The sequence below is a fragment of the Manihot esculenta genome, chromosome 17, assembly GCF_001659605.2.
Source record: "Manihot esculenta cultivar AM560-2 chromosome 17, M.esculenta_v8, whole genome shotgun sequence".
In the NCBI taxonomy this organism is placed as follows: Eukaryota; Viridiplantae; Streptophyta; class Magnoliopsida; order Malpighiales; family Euphorbiaceae; genus Manihot; species Manihot esculenta.
In genome coordinates, this window is record NC_035177.2 from 10,014,552 (window position 1) to 10,032,316 (window position 17,765).

At 32.2% G+C, this 17,765-nt stretch overlaps 1 protein-coding gene across 1 annotated transcript; it reads right to left on the minus strand.

Annotated features, from left to right (window-relative positions):
* Window positions 1-220: 220 nt before the first annotated feature.
* Window positions 221-15,345, minus strand: LOC110605567 (vacuolar protein sorting-associated protein 55 homolog). The gene is made up of 5 exons (XM_021744187.2): window positions 15,172-15,345; window positions 13,472-13,604; window positions 13,316-13,355; window positions 689-773; window positions 221-552 (listed from the first exon to the last, which is right to left on the minus strand). Exons 2-5 carry the CDS (start codon window positions 13,568-13,570, stop codon window positions 360-362), a joined length of 417 nt encoding a protein of 138 aa, XP_021599879.1. The 5' UTR covers window positions 13,571-13,604; window positions 15,172-15,345; the 3' UTR covers window positions 221-359.
* Window positions 15,346-17,765: the final 2,420 nt, after the last annotated feature.

Genomic DNA, 17,765 nt, shown 5'->3' on the forward strand with positions numbered 1-17,765 from the left:
CTATCCATGATTTCTATTTCTTTTAAGACCAATATTTTTTAAAATTAAAAGGATCCCATTATTTTATTTTATTGCGCACATGAGAATTGACAATAAAAATTAATTAAATGAAGCTTTTGCTCCAAACAAGGGGTTAATCAATTGATTGATTCATTCACTAATTCATTCAATATGGTTACAAGAAAAACAACTTTGATAACCTGTAACTTAAAGACAACTATGCACAAAGAATGAAACCTTAATAGAATAACAGCATCAAGTTTGCTCACACTGTAAAACACAACATACAAAGGTTGGGTAAGCCCTGAAAAAGAAAATGTGATGGCACAAAAAAAAATCACCTCTTTACAAATAATGTTTTAGAGAATGCTGTAACCATCTTCATCGTTCATGCTGATGTAGCACATTATGGCTATCACAAAGACAAAAAATGAAGAAAGCTCCATTGCCAGTGCTCCCCAGCCAATGACACCAGCATGCTTTAAAATCGCTGGAATTGCAATGCTTCCGACTGCTGAGGCACCAGTCAAGAACTTGGTTGCATTGACCCAGCTGTTTCATCAAACATTGATAAGAAAGGATTATTATTAATCTAATCCCCAAACTTAAACTGAAAATAGTCATTCATAGATTGTTTTGTCCTAAAGCTTGGTTTTAATCTGGAATCACTTGATGACTAGAGTCTAACCTGTTATTAGATTCTGAAAAGAGAGAAGAACTATCAGAGCCCGCAAAGAAGAGCAAAGGCATAGGAAGTAGTACATACATTATTACTGCAAGAGAAAAGGCAAAAATTTTGTTGTCAGCATGCATAATTTCAAGAAGGAAAGGAGAGCAGATATTACAAGGATTCAGAAAATAGTTTTAAGAAAACAGACTGCATGTCAATTGTTAAATCCCACATAGGTTGTGGAAAGGGGTAATGTGCCCCTTATATGGGCCATAGGCACTCCTCCCCTTGAGCTAGCTTTTGGGGTTAGGCATGGCCCAAATTTAACATGGTATCAAAGCCTCCCCATCCGATGTTTGGCGCCCTATAAATGTGCCATGCACCAGTAAAAATTCTGGGTGTGAAGGGGTGTGTTGAATCCCCCATCGGTTGTGGAAAGGGGTAACGTGCCCTTTATATGGGCCATAGGCACTCCTCAAGGGGTGTGTTGAATCCCACATCGGTTGTGGAAAGGGGTAATGTGTCCCTTATATGGACCATAGGCACTCTCCCCCTTGAGCTAGCTTTTGGGGTGAGTTAGGCTTGACCCAAATTTAACATCAATAATAGTAATCAACTCCGCATCTTAATCTCAATCTAGCTGAAGTCTGCTCCAGATGTATTCATCACATTCTAAAAATTTCTGGTGATGCTAAATCCTTATGATCAACTTCACATCATATGTTTCCATCAACCATGTAATTTGTATGTGCTTAATCTTATGTACCTAGCACATCTACTCACGTATGTACACTAGAATCAAGAGATGATCCAAACATCTCAATCACCCATTACTCACTATTTCATAATCCTATAAATTATTCATTGTTTTATCTGAGCATTTCTTGCATTTTCACACAATTTTAGCATCATTTTATCTCTTGTACTTCTTAAATGCACAAATCACTTTGTTGCTTATAAATTGCATACATCATTTCAGCCAATTGGGGAATGTCACAGAACCATTTAACACATGAACAAACTTGTTAAGCTGTTATACAACAATTCTTTTTTAAACACTTCATTCCCAAACTTCCATAAAGAAAATAGTGGAAATTTCAGTTATGTAATTCAAGTACTAAAATCGCTCAGGCCTCAAACTGATTTCAAATATTATGAAAATAACTAAAACTAACCCCATATTAGAGGTCGTCTTTCGTAATAATCCCATTAGAATCCTGTCAAGTCCATTCGTTTTCTTATCTGTATCTTTCTCAAAAGTCTCCAAACATTTGATATCATAAACCCCCAACAAAAATAACATTTAAATTCTACAATATTATCCTTCTGGTTTTCACCAAATATCTTATCAAAATAACTTCGCCTTTCTTTAGTTTCTTCCTCCATCAAAAGTTAGAGGTCTTCATTTTTTAAACTTTAGTTTGATAAAAATCTCATCATGTCCTTCCCTTTATCCAAAATAATCTGTAGATGTTCCTCTCCCCTTCTCATATGCAAAGCTTTTCAGAAATTTGATTATAGTGTCGCTAATTATATCTTTACCTCTCTTTTAGGCATATAACAAAGAACATCTCCACTTTAGCATTCAGGTGGAATTCTACAACATTTCCATTTGGCCATTAGCTCATTGCACCTCCTCATTCCACTATCAAACTTCACTTGGACTACTGCATTCAGCTCCCATGGGACATCCACTTCCACTATTATTTTTGCAACCACCTCCACCTCCAGGGTATATGCCGTAGTTACTCAGCAATCATATGATTTGCAATCAGTCATTGTTCATACCTGAGAGTCAAATGTGCTTGACAGTTATGCTAATGACCGTAAGGCTAATGAAATGATACCTCTGTTCGCACTAGATAAAGATGCGCACTCCAAATATCAGTTGAAGCAGCAATAGCTTTATTATCAAAACAGGTTGTATATTGAAGAAACTGGATAATTGAGAAGGAACCGAAATCACTGGTTCAGGACAGTGCTTTGGGAAGCCTTCATAGTTCATAAGCATTATAACTGTTATAGATAATGGATAGACCAAATAAATTCTTAAACAAAGTACAACACTTGAAGAAATCTATCAACTAAGGTTATATTTTATGTCTATCTTATCTTAATAGTTTGTTATTCTTATCTTAGGAGTTTCTCGTCTAATAATTGTTTGTATTAGACTTCTACTCTAGTTAGAAGTACTATGATTGTATGAACCTCCACTATATAAGGGGTTTATTTTTATTCTATAAAATAAACAGATTAATTATAAACGCTTTAAGACTCTTTTTAACGCTTACAAGGTGTTAAGAATCAAAGAATTTTGGTTAGAATTTTTTATTCTATTCTAATTGAATTGATCTTTACAATTTTTGAGTATTTATACATAAAGAATTAACTTAAATTAGGAATATTTACAATAAGAATAAAATTCTTATAATCAAACCCTATAATCAAGCCTACTTATAATCTCAAAAATCTGAATCCTCCTATTTAGAAACCTTTTATGTTGGTCAACACCCTCCCTCAAGTTGGTACATAGATATTACACATGCCCAACTTGTAAACCAAGGTGTGATAGACCTTGTTCCTGAGCTCTTTGATAACATTAGCTAGTTGTTCATCAAAAGTCACGTGATCTAATCTCAAGACATCATTTATTAATTTCTCTTTAATAAAATGTCAATCAATCTCAATATATTTCGTTCAGTCATGTTGAACCAAATATTGAGCTATACTCTGTTGTCACAGTATAAGAGGAGTTTGTCCCTCTCCAACAGTTTCAATTCCTCCAACAATCTTTGCAACCATAAAAGTTCACAAACACCTTATGCCATCGCTCTATACTCCGTCTCAGCACTTGATCGAGCAACAACACTTTGCTTTTGCTTGTCCAAGTAACAAGGTTTCCTCCTACAAGTGTCAGTAACCACTAGTCGAGCTTCTATCATCAAGAGATCCAACTTTCTATCATCAAGAGATCCGGCCCAATCTGCATCTGTGAATGCATGTGTACGGAGATAATCGTGTTTACAAAATAGGAGACCTTTTCCAGAGCAGACTTCAAGTGTCGCAAAATGTAAAAAACAGCTTGCATGTGAGACTCACAAGGATCATGTATAAACTAACTGACAAAGCTAACTGCATATGCTATGTCTAGTTGAGTATGCGAAAAATAAATCAGTCTGCCTACCAACCTCTGATATCGGCCAATATCCACAGATTCACCAATCATTGCTTGCAGCTTGTGATTGCTCTCAATGAGAGTTTCTACTAGTTTGTAGCCTAACCTACTAGTTTCTTCCAAAAGATCCATAATGTATTTTTTTTTTAGAAATAAAAATTTCCTTTTTTGATCTGGCAACCTCGATTCTCAGGAAATATTGAAGTTTTTTCTGCTTCTGTTATGTCTCTTCTTGAGTATCTCCTTAAATCTGATTCATCCAAACGCCCAATTATTATCTTTTCTTGATCACCATTCTCCCCCCGTACAGCAGTCTCTCCAGAGTAAAATGCTCTAGAGTTATAGGACTAGGAATCACCTCTTCTCTCTAATTGTTCTCCCCCTGAAGAGGTGACGAAGTAGTACTGAAGTAAGATTCAGTCTCTCTAAACATAACATCCATACTGACAAAGTATTTTTGAGATTGAGGGTGGTAACACTTGTAACCCTTCTATGTGGGAAAGTACCCAACAAACATATTTTATTTAAGAGCCCTCAGATCAAGTTTTTCCGCCTGTTCTAGTATGAACAAAACGTGCATCCAAACACTTTTGGTGGAACAGTATAAGCATTTTTCCATTACAGCACCTCTAAAGAGCTTTTAAAGGCAAGAGTTTTGAGAGACATTGTATTAATGAGATAAACTGCAACTAAAACTGCATCATTCCAATAGGTTTTTGGAAGGTTCATGGTGAAAATGAAAGATCGGGCTACTTCTAACAGGTACCTATTTTTTCTTTCAGTAACACTATTTTGAACAATAGTATAAGGATAACTATTTTGATACAGTATTCCATTAGACTCCAAATGAGCAGTTGTGCCATTATAAGTTCTCAAAACTTTTATCCAAGTATCAAATTGAGTACAAATCATTTTGTGAAAAATTGAAATAAAAAAAACATATCAATCTTTGTTTTTATCAAATAAACCCAAATCATACGAGTGCAGCAATCAATAAAAGTAACAAACCAATGATTACCAGATAGTGAAACTATTTGAGTAGGTCCGCAAACGTCAGAATTAATGGTCACAAAAGACATCATACTCCTATTGTTACTAGAGGGATAAGAGGTTCTTGTATGCTTAGCATACTCACAAGTAACACAAACTAAAGAACCACATTGAGTCTTGAAAAATAAATCAGGATAAAATTTCTCTAAAACAAAAAAGAATGGGTGTTCTAACCGTCGATGCCACTGTATAATTTTCTGGTTGATATCCTGATTTCTTCCAAAAAGAGTCTGAGGTGAATTCAAATCTAAATTCCCTTTCAATATATAAGCCATCGTGTAGTCTACCATAGCCCTCCCAATTTAAAGGTCCTGGATAATACAATAATTAGGAAAAAAACTCAATTTTACATTTAAAGGCTTTGGTGAGAGCATTGACAGATAAAAAATTAATAGGAAAATGAGAAACATGGAGAGCAAATGATAGCTTAATATTAGAAGTACAAACAATCGATCCGGTTCCAGAAACGCCATAGCCTATTCTGACTATCCTTTTGTAGACACAAAAGGTAATTAAGGAAGCTTTTAGAAGAACCCGTCATGTGTCTATTTGTACCAAAATCAATAATCCATGGAGCAGTATCAAAAACACGTACATCACCTCCATTAATGCCTTTCTTATCTAACATTTTAAAGGTAAAAAAGGGCCAGCAACATAGAGGAAGAAACAACCAAGTTATTGTGAAATCACATTAAAAAACCCAAAGGAAAATTTGGTCACGGAATAGGGCCGGTCAGAGGCGCGACATGCCGGAAAGAGGGCTGAAAAGGAGCGCCGACGAAAAAGGATGCCGGAGGAAAGCTCATGCGAGTGCCGACAGAAAAGTATGCCAAAGGAAAGCTCACGCACCAACGCATGGAAGGAGACGCAGAAGCTGTGGCAGTGCGTGAGCCTCACGCGCGTGACTTTCCGGCGTCCAAGCTGAGCGATCTAGCCGACGACGGTCTAGCGATCCTCTTGGTGCCGGCAGTGAGATGTGAAAAAGTCCCTAGATAGGTTAGTATCAAAAAGATAGATCTAGGGTTTTGAAACCCTAAAGAGGAAAAAAAGAATTTAAACCCTAAAATTAGGAAAAAAAAGCTCTGATACCGTGAAGAATTTTGGGAGGAATTTTTTATTCTATTCCAATTGAATTAATTTTTACAATGTTTGAGTATTTATACACAGAATCAATTTAAATTAGGAACATTTATAATAATAATAAAATCCCTATAATCAAGCCTAATTAGGATTTCAAATATCTGAATTCTCCTAATTAGGAATCTTTTATGTGGCCAACAAGAACTTCCTCCAATGAGTTCCTTTCCTATCATCATCCTGTGACATGATCCACTACCTCAGACCGTGACACATTTTTTATGGGCCTGGAATGCATTGAGTGGTCTTGCAATGGGTACAATAGTGTGCTCATTGTACAAAAGTCCAAGAGATATAGTTCTCCTACCCCTGGATTGTTGCAGCCTTTACCATACCTTCTCAAGTTGGGCAACATATTACCATGGATTTCATTGAACAACTTCCACAGTCCAATGGGAAAGATCCCATATCAGTAGTGGTTTGTAGATACACCAAAAATGGTTATTTCACAACTTTATCTCAGCCACTTACAGTTTCTATTGTGGCCAAACTCATCATTGACCATTTCTATAAGCTGCATGGAGCTCCTATTTCTATTGTTTCAGACTGGGATAAGTTGTTCACTAGTTTGTCCTAGAAGGAGCTCTTCAAACAAATAGGTACTATTTCATACAGTTGTGCTTATCACGCTCAAACTAATGGTCAAATTGAACATCTAAATCAGTGTTTTGGAGCATAATTGATGTGTATGTCCTAGCATCATCCTAAGGATTGGTATCAGTGGCTGTCATTGGCCAAATGGCAATATACTCGTCTATCATTCTGCTATTAAGATGATTTCTTTAGAAGCATTGCATAGGTGTGATCCTCCGGCCTTGTTGCTATTCCTTTTGATTAATCTTCAATTGATTAATCTTCAATTCAGGCAGTTGATCAACTTATTTCTGCAAAGGCAGCAAATCAATAATCTGTTGACCACTAACTTAGAGCAGGCTAGGAAGTTGCAAGCTGATAAGAAAAGAAGTGAGAAGAGTTTCAAGTGGGAGATTGGCTGTCTTGAAAGTTGCAACTCCAGAATTATAGGCACATTTTAATTCTCAAGGAAGTGCTTGAAGTTTGCTGCTAAGTTTTATGGGTCTTTTCAAGTTTTGGAGAGAACTAGAAAAGTTTCATATAGATTGTAGTTGTGTTATGGGTCCCTACAAAAGAGCATTTCGATTTTTTAAAGGACCACCGATGAGCATGCAATAAATCAAACACTACTCGAACGTGCATAAAATGATCTTTCCAAGTTTTACCGTAAAATAAAATATCATCGAAGAAAACAAGGACAAATTCTTGCAAGCACTTGCAAAATACATTATTCATGACAGCCTAAAATGTCTAATGGTGCGTTGTTGAAAATGTCCATGGTGAGTGCGAAAAGCAGTCTTCTCAATCTCCTAAGCATCCATTCATACTTAATGATACTGAGAGCGAAAATCCAATTTTGTAAAATAATTTGCACCATAGAGTTCATCCAATCATCCATCAACTATCGAATCGAAAATTTATCCTTAATTGTCTTGGCATTCAATTCTCTATAATCAACACAACGTCGCGATGCCTCATCTTTTTCTTTTCGCACCAATAGAACAAGTGAAAAAAAGGGAGATATGCTCAGTCTTATTATACCCTGCTGAAGCATTTGATCACATTGGTTTTCTATCTCATCCTTCAATAAATGTGGATAATGATATGACCTCACCACTATAGGACAAATTGGTGGTAATCCCTTAGGCTCTTGGAATAAATCATTACTCTCTTCCAGCATTTCATCCAATTTGTGGCGTGAAGGTGCTCCTTGTAACACCTTCTTTACCTTCATATCCAAAACTCATGGTGAACGAGGCAAAATCCCAATCCCACACAATTGGACCTAGTGTCATAAGCCATTGTACTCTTAACACAACATCAAGTCCATTCAAAGGAATAATAAAGAAATCGACAGAAAAACAAGTATTATCAATAGTAAATTTTATTGCCTTACAAATCTTCTGGCTCTAAAGTTTCTCCCCTTTCACAACTGATATACCCATCCCATACTTCAATTGAGGTTGTAGTTCCAATCAATTTGCTGCCACCTTGCTCACAAAATTGTGAGTGTTACACAAATCAACTAGTCCCAGCAAAGGGACGGTCAACAATACTGGCTTTCAATCACATAGACCTTGTTGCTTACCTGAAATGGCATGCAAGGAAATTTCAAGTTCATTTGAGTCCTCAAAGCTCTCTAATTTTGGATCAACCATCTCCAACCAAAATTGTTTTTTGCATTGCGCCCAGCAATATAAGATTCATCACAATTATAGCAAGGCCTTTAGCATTTCGTTCTGCCAGTTCTTCTCTAAAACATAAAGAGAAGAGACACTCCGAACGTTGCTAGTGTTGAATCTCACATCGGTTTAGGATAGGGGTAATGTGGCCCCTTATAAGGATCTTAGGCACTCCTACTTGAGCTAACTTTTGGAGTGAGTGACACTTAACTCAAATTTGACATGGTATCAAAGCCTCCCACCGATATTGAGCATTCGATAAATGTCATAAGCCAGTGTAGTCTTGGAGCATGAGGGGGTGTGTTGAATCTCACATCGGTTTGGGATAGGGATAATATTAGGAGTGAGCAGTATTCGGTTCAAACCGAAAAAATCAATCGAACCAAATTAATTCAGAATTTCAGTTCGATTTTTTATTCATTTTGGTTCGGTTTGGTTTTTAGTTTCAAAATTTTTTGTTTATTTCAATTCAGTTTTCATCAGACAAAAATAAAAAAATCAAACCAAATCGATTATTGATAATAGTATATTATTTTTGATAATATAAAGAGATTAGACCATAATTAAGGTTGAAACATTTCGATTAAATTTTAGAATACTAAAATTAAGGTATAAAAAATAAAAAGATTATTAAAAAGCTCAACCAATCAAATCAAACCGAATCAGACCGATTACATTCGGTTCAATTTCTACTCAAAATCGATTTGGTTTGATTTTTACAAATACTAAAATTTTGGTTTTCAATTTATTCGATTCGGTTCAATTTTGAACTGAACCGACCGAATGTTCACCCCTAGGTAATGTCCCCAATAAGAGCCTTAGACACTTCTCTTTAAGCTAGTTTTTGGGGTGAGTTAGATCCGATCCAAATTTAACAGTTAGAATCTACACTTGTCATGCTTCCTGCAGTTTTTCACCTACATTTTAAGAGTTTTCAAAGCAGACGCCCCCGCCTATTTTTAAATCCCTATTCCAGTTGTTGTCTTCTTTCATATGCTTTGGTGAGATTCATAACTATTACCAAAATTTGGAGGGTTTTGCAATTCAACATCCATTCATATAGTTTCAACTAGGCCAGCATTGAAGAGATCTATTTGTTGATCAGGGTGAACTGTTGTTGCTCTTGCCACAAATGACTGAAATTGGCATTGGTATTCTTCCACTGTGCCCATTTATTTCAAATTGACCACTGCCCCAATGGATTGTTTCGTAATGGAGGTCCAAAATGCGCAAGAAAAAGAGTTTTCAAAGAATCCCAAGTTAATCTTTGTTCCTCTTGCTCCAACTTCATATGATACATATGATCTTCACCTAACATGTGAAAAGTAGCAAGCCCAATTTTATCGGCCTTTATTGTTTGCTGATTATGGAAAAATTGTTCACACATTAAGCCAGCATAATAGGTCCCCAGACGAATCAAAAGTAGGAAAATTCAGTTTCATATAATGAGGAACCACCATTGCTCCTTGACATCCCTTTATTATGTCCTTTATTCAATTTGGAGCGCCTCCTTGATTGCTACTTTCCACCTCACCAAAAATGGAACGTTCCCTTGATTTGCCAAAAAGATCTTGCAGCTATTAGAATAAATCAGCAATTTGAGTTTCGACCCTAGTGTGTGATTCTTGCATCTTCCGTACACAAGAATTTGTCTCGAGCATTAAATTTCCCACCTTGTCCTGTCAATTGAAATTTCCTATGCTCTAATACCAAGTTGTTATGGGGCCTTGCAAAAGATTGTGTCACAGGGTTTGTTGATAGGATAATCTATATCAAAGCCTTTGACTTCCCACAATTGCTTCTATGCCCTATGATGAATGTTGAACTGAACTCAATGGAGGGAGCTCACTACCTCAGACTGTTGGAGAGTGAGTTAGATCTCATAAAGATTGGAATAATTTTTTTCACTGCTTCTATTGATATTGGAAACTCCTCATAAAGAGATTACAAAAGTTGATCACTCTATTCTAAGTATATACAATCAAGACTTAAACTGTACTGAAAGAAGAATAATGCTAAAACATAAAGTCCTTCTAATCCAAATTTGATGAATAGATAATCCTAATCTGCGGCAAAGATAAACCTTAATCTACTAAATAATAAATTTGATAATTGCCACACAAGTCTTATCTCCTCAGCTGCAACCAACTTCATTGTGCCCCTATTGTCCACGCCTCTAGCATGCTTGGCCCACAAATGCATCTCTAACAAGTTGCCTCTATCCGCTAACATCCATTGTTATGGATAACGGATAGACTTTCTTATTACTATCAATCTTTATTATTGTTCATGTTAGGATAAATTTTACAATTATTATCAAGCTTTATTATTCCTTATATTAGGATAAACTTTCTTATTATTATCAATCTTTATTAATGCTTAGATTAAACTTTCTAGCTAGTAGGACTTTTAATTTGTTAGAAATTCTTATGTTGTTATATAACCTTCATTATATATATGGGGTTAATTCATGAGTAACAAAACAAGTACATTACTTAAAAACTTATTTAAGATTTAAGACTCATTAACGAGTCTGAAATGTTAAAGGCTCTCTTTAATGAAATATTTCCTTGTTCATCGTCCCGTGACGCGATCTACGACCTGAGACCATAACAACTTCGTATCAGAGCCAATCGTCATGGGTGGTTTGACAAACTCATGCAAGGAATTGAAATCCTTACTTTGTGAAATGCAGGCACAAAATGAGAATAGATTGGTCCAATTAGAAGCAAGGATGGAAGCTAGGATTGCTCAATTCAAGTCTCCAATGCAAAACATGTTTCGCCATTTACAAATTTTTCTTAGTGATCCCAATGATAATTGCAACAAAGACTCAAATATAAGTACAGGTAGCAGCATAGTATTTCAAATAAAGGCATTCAAGTCGAAAATAAAACCGACACTCGAGCAAAAGCAAGGAAGATGAATGCCATGAATCCAACATGAGCATCTGACCACAAGCAACAACTGAAGTGAAACAGCAGATGGAAGACAATTTCCCAATCCACTACACAATTTACAACGGTTCCTTTTGAGATTACAAAGGGATCATCTGGCACTAGCATGAGCAATGTGCCAAGCTCTAGATTAAGAAGTATTGCTTCTATGTTTATTAAAAATCTTACAAGATAAAAAATGACGAAAAGGAGGGCCAAAAGTTTTTCTTACAATGGCAATATAACTTATTATGTGGGTCATCAATGCTAGAAGTTATTTTGATTGGAAGTGAAGGAGCAAGAGAACCAAATGCCAACAATAGAAGATGATGCCCCAAAGGAATCCTCCATATCACTTTATCCAAGCTTATCTAGAATTTGAGCTTGAGGACAAGCTTTTTCTCCAGGATGGAAGTAATGTTATGAAGAATAGACAGACTTTCTGATTATTATCAATCTTTGTTAGTAGTTAGATTAGGATAAACTTTCTAATTATTATCAAGCTTTAATATAGTTTACATTAGGATAAACTTTTTGATTTTATCAAGCTTTGTTATTGTTTATATTAGGATAAACTTTCTTATTATTATCAATTATAGTTTAGATTAGAGTAAACTTTCTAGTTAGTAGGACTTTTAATTTGTTAGGAATTCTTATGCTATTGTATAACTTTCAATATATATATGGGGTTAATTCATGAGTAATAAAGTAAGCATATTAATTAAAAACTTATTTGGGATTTAAGACTCTCATTAATAAGTATGAGGTATTAAGAGCTCCCTCTAATGAGCTCGCTCCTTATCCATCATCCCGTGACGCAATCCACGACTCGGGACCATAATGTCCATCTTGTTTTCCATGTTTCTTTACTAACACAGAAACTTGGGCAGAAAGTGGTTCCTCATTTAATGCTTCCACATGTTTTGGAAGAACAAATTGTAATAGTAACTGAGCACACCTGAACAAAAACTATCAGCAAAAATTGACCAGTTTGGGGTACAAGTTATGATGAAATGGGTCAACTAGCCCATTAAAGATGCTAATAGGGAGGATAGAGCCTTTGATCAAGCTAAATTTCCAGCTTTTGGACATTCTTGGCGACAAGAATGTAGTCAAGGGTAGGGTATTGTTACAAAAAGGGGAAAGGAATATAGAAATGTAAAGGGAAGTGTCTAGAAAAAGGTTGAAGGTTGTTTGGCAGTCAAATGCTTCTGGACGGAAAAGTTGTTAAGTGGCTAGGCAAGCTGGTAGGCAGTTATGGAATTGGAGGAATTTTGAGTAGAAAAGGGCTGCAAAGCCTACTATACCAGATAGTATCGGTGACATCTTCAGTCTTCTCTCTCTCAATTTTATCTCTTTCTTCTCATTCTTCTTCTTCTCCAAGTAACTGACTGTCTAGGATTCCTGCCTTAACACCTTATCAAAAACACTGTGATTGATCCTAAATCTGAATATTATATAAGAAGAATTAAACTTCATAGACTATTGTTTGACTGTTAGAATAAATATTTGTACAATTGCAAAATCTATACGATAGCCTAAAATTAGAAATGGCAAAAATATAAAACCAGTGAACACAAATCCTTGCACAGTGACATTATTCTTTCCTCTTTCTTTTTTCTCTTTTTTTTTCCTTCATAGAAAGTTACTATGCTGTTTCATTCCATTTTCCTATTGCACCAACCACAGGCAGCCAGTCAAAGATAAAGATTTCAAGCATAAAATATCTCATTTAATTCTCATTTCACATTATTAGTCGTGAGCATTAAAACCTTAAAATAAAGATCTGGATCACCATATTTGGGGAGCCTGTGCATGAGTACTCCATGAATCAGACGGCATGATCCATATTATGGTTCATGGTAATGGGAAAGGACATTCAGATTCCAATAACCACAAAAGTTATATTCACATTAGTAATTATTTAATTACATTATGCAGCTATCATGCAGCAAGTCATACACAAATATCAGAATTCTGAAGAATTATACTTACAAAAAAGAGCGAAGAAGATATTCCTCAACCACAAAAATTAAAAAGAAAAAATAAAACAAATTATAACAATTGTGTGTTGAAAGCTAGAGTCACTTACCACTTAGCATAGGCCACCAATTGTTGTACAGTGCACATGCCTGCCAAAGAAATCATGGTAAGTAAGAAATTTTAAATGAACAGAACCAAGAACATTCATTAGACTGTTTGCACTAAAAAGAATAAAAAGAAAATAGCATTAGAGAACACTACAAACCAAAATTTGTAATATAATTCCACCAGAGACCAAGATTGCCAAGAAAGCAAGTTTCCCACTTTGCAAACAGGCACGCACATAACCTGGTAAGTCTGCCATCACCTTATTTGCTTCACCTCATGTATGGAAACAACTGAAATGAAGATGGGACTATATAAATACACAAGGAACACAACTGAGGTAACAAGCATGAAAGCATTATGCAAATCAGATTGATTATTCCAACATTAACAAACAGAGAAAATTTGAGAGCATCATAGGCCCTGCTACACCGGTCATTTGTGTACTTCACTTAAAGAACCACTAATAATAATAATAATAATAATAATAAAAGCAGCTACACTGACAGTATAAATACTAAAGAGGGTGTGGGTGTCCATGGTAAAACTAGATGGTTGACGACAACATTTTAAACAGATGAAGAAACAAAAGAAGGGAAACTACATTAACCAATATAAGTAAACAGGAATTTCATAGTCCAGATTGATGTATTAACTTATTCTGAGTCAGGAAAGAACAAAGGGAACAACTACTACAAGTAATTTGGTGTAACCTTGTGAACAGGAAAATCATACTCATTTGTATACTTCACTTAAAGAACCACTAATAATAATAATAATAATAATAATAATAATAATAATAAATTAATAACAATAAAAGTAGTGACACTGACAGTAAAAATACTAAAGAGGGTGTGGGTGTCCATGGTAAAACTAGATGGTTGACAACAACATTTTAAACAGATGAAGAAACAAAAGTAGGGAAATGACATTAACCAATATAAGTAAACAGGAATTTCATAGTCCAGATTTATGTATTAACTTATTCTGAGTCTGGAAAGAACAAAGGGAACAACTACTACAAGTAATTTGGCTTAATCTTGTGAACAGGAAAATCATACCAAGGGTTTGTTAGTAATGCATATCTACAAAGCTATTCAAGCCACTAATCTATCATCATCTCTAATATACTAGTTGTAACATCCTTGCTTAAATAACAAAACATAACCATATACAAGAGGGATAACGCAAAACAATAATAATTTAGAAAAGGAAAAAATGAAGAATGAATGCAAAACAAGAGCATTATGACCCATCCAAAGGCAAGCAAACTTGACCCCTCTGACAATCCCACTCACTAATGTTATTATTGTGTTCATATTTTATATTACCTACAATTCAAGTTCACTGCTTTGACATTGTTTTGGAAACTTGAAAGGTTTATAACCCAAAAAAATTAGCCCAGGACCAAGATAACTGGCGGAATTCTCAAGAAGTGAATACAGAAACTTCAACTTATCAGTAAGAAACCATATTAGTTGCGAACAAATTATACCAAATTGCTGGAAAACTAAAACAGCAAGAAAAGAAACACTGAAAAAGAGGTTTCTAATGTGTGAGTGGATCTAAGCTGAGAACCACTATTATACATCAATATCATTAACCCTGTTGAATTTTAGAGCTAACCAAACATCTCGTTTCAAAGTTTTCTTAAAAAAATCCTCCAACCCATCAATCGATACAGAGTCAGGGTTGCATCCCGATTTCTACACGAATTTTTATTCAAAAACAATGGCAAATAAAACCCTCAAAGAGTGAATTAAAAAAACAAAAAAAAAAAGCCTAACCGATGAACAAAAGGAACTAAAATGAAATTAGAGATTCATTTTTCCAGTAAGGAACTTAGAGTATGATGTGTACCAGAAATTTCGATTGGGAAATCTTTTGTGCACAAGAAGCCACGAAATCTAGGGGGCTCTGTGCGATATCCGGTTTGGTGAAGGACAAGGAGAAGCTGAGAGGGCGTTGTACTGTAATTTCAGAAGGTTAACTTACTCTTCACATCCTAGAGCCCCAACATTCACCATCTCCTCCCTTTTTTTTTTTCTAATTTATTTATTTATTATTTTTATTATTTCAAAAGTGACTATTGAATTTAAAAAAAAAACTATCTTAATATTTACACTAGCGTGTATAATATTCAATTTAAATTAAAAAAATTTATTCAATTAAATTAATTTAAAATTTGAATATATATTTTTATTTATTTTAATTCAATTTAATTTCTAATTTTAAAAATTTTAATTATTTTCATCCGTTGAATTTTGATGAGATAAAAATTAAAAAATTTAAACTGAATTAATTAATAATAATAATATATTATTTTAATAATGTAGAGAGATTAGATTATATTAAAATTAAAATATTTTAATTAAATTTTAAAATATTAAAATAAAGTGTAAAAAATTAAAAAATATTAAAAATTTAAATTAAATTAAATCAAACCGATTTAATTCGATTCAATTTCTAACTAAAATCGATTTAATTTAATTTTTATAAATACTTTGATTTTAATTTATTCAGTTCAGTTAAATTTTAAATTTAACAGATCGAATACTCACTCTAATTTATCTTATTAAATTTTATTGATATGTTACTATTTTTGGCATTTAGTGATGATCTATATATTATTTTTTATATTTTTAAATTTAATTCTTAAAATTTTATTTAATTTATAAAATAACTTTTAATTTTAATTTTAAATTTTAATTAAAATTAATTCATATATTTTAAAAATTAATTTTTAAATATTATAATTACTAACAAATTTTTATATTTATAAAGTAATCTTTTCATTTATTAAATTTTAATATTTTATATATAAAAAATAGTAAAATAAAAAATATAATATTTCTTTTTAACTCTAATCAAATAAAAGAATAATTTATAAAGAAAGAAAACGTTAGAAGAAAAAAAATTCTTCAGGCTTAAATTGAATGCATGTCAATATTCTTAATTTAATTTATATTTTATTATTTTATTATCAAATATAAAATATTAAAATTTAATAAATATAAAAGATTAATTTGTAAAAAATATAAGTATTTAACTATAAATAATTATAATATTTAGGAATTTATAAATTAAAAATATATAATTAAATTTATTAATATATGGGCTAAATTATATGTTTTACTAAATTTTAAAAATTAAAATATAGTTAATTTTAATTAAAATTATTTAATTGATTTTAAAATATTATTATTATTATTATTGTACAAATATAGTTAATTTTAATTAAAATTATTTAATTGATTTTAAAATATTATTATTATTATTATTGTACAGTGAGAAAATTATGTTTTAATTGAATTAAAATATTAAAAATAAAAGATAATTTTTTTTAAGAAAAAAAGATAATGTTTTCAAAAATCAGAATTCTCTTTTTTTTTCTTAAAAGAATATAAATTTCTTTTTGACGAAAAATATATTTTTTGTGAAAAACGTGAAAGTATTATTTTCTAAAAATCTTTTTTTTTTTTTTTAGAACTTCGATATCATGTTGTTTTCTTTCTATTTTAATTAACTTTTTTCAAAAAAAAGAATATTTTAATTTCACTTCAAATAACCAGAAAAAATATAATTATAAAATGACTTCTATTCCTTATTATAAAAATAAGTTAAGTTTCATGAAAAATTTTATGTTTTTATTTTAAAATTTTTGTAAAATGATGTCTTTTTTGTAAATAAATTATATTATAAAAAAATATGTTCCCACAAAAAATAATTTAAATGGATATAAAAATATAATATTTCTTGAAATTTTTTAAAAGTAATTTTTATAAATTTTATTTTTATTTTATAAATTTATATAAAATAATACATATTTTTATGAAGTAATTATTTTATGAAAATTTATTAAATTAATACCAATGGTGACATTTTCAAGGAATATAAAGTATAATAAAATCTTAAAAATATAAAATAATAATTCATTTTAGTTAACAATAATGTTACCGTTTGTATTATTTGAATTAAATAACTTAATGAAATCTTATTAATTTAATATAATATTATTGTATTAATTTATAAGTAATTATTAGTTTTAATATTTATTTATTCAATATAATTCTCGTTAAGTAATTATTAGTTTTAATATTTATTTATTCAATATAATTCTCGTTAAAATATATTTTATAAAATAATTAAGGATAATTATTATTTAATTTTTACTGATTTTTTACTTTAGAATTTATTATTCACGTTCAGAGATAAAAGCTTTTTCAGTCAAGTCATTTCTTCAATGTCATCTCTTATCTCATTACCGTACTATTAATAGAGATAATGAGAAGAGTAATTTTATAATTGTGATGTCTAATAAAAAGTGTATCTCTATTGATAGCAACAAAAAATTAAAATTTTTACTGGATCGATCAAACTAAATTTTGAGTGACTATTTCAACCCATATAAAATTTTTTTTAACCTACACACGTTTTCTTATATTTTTTTTATC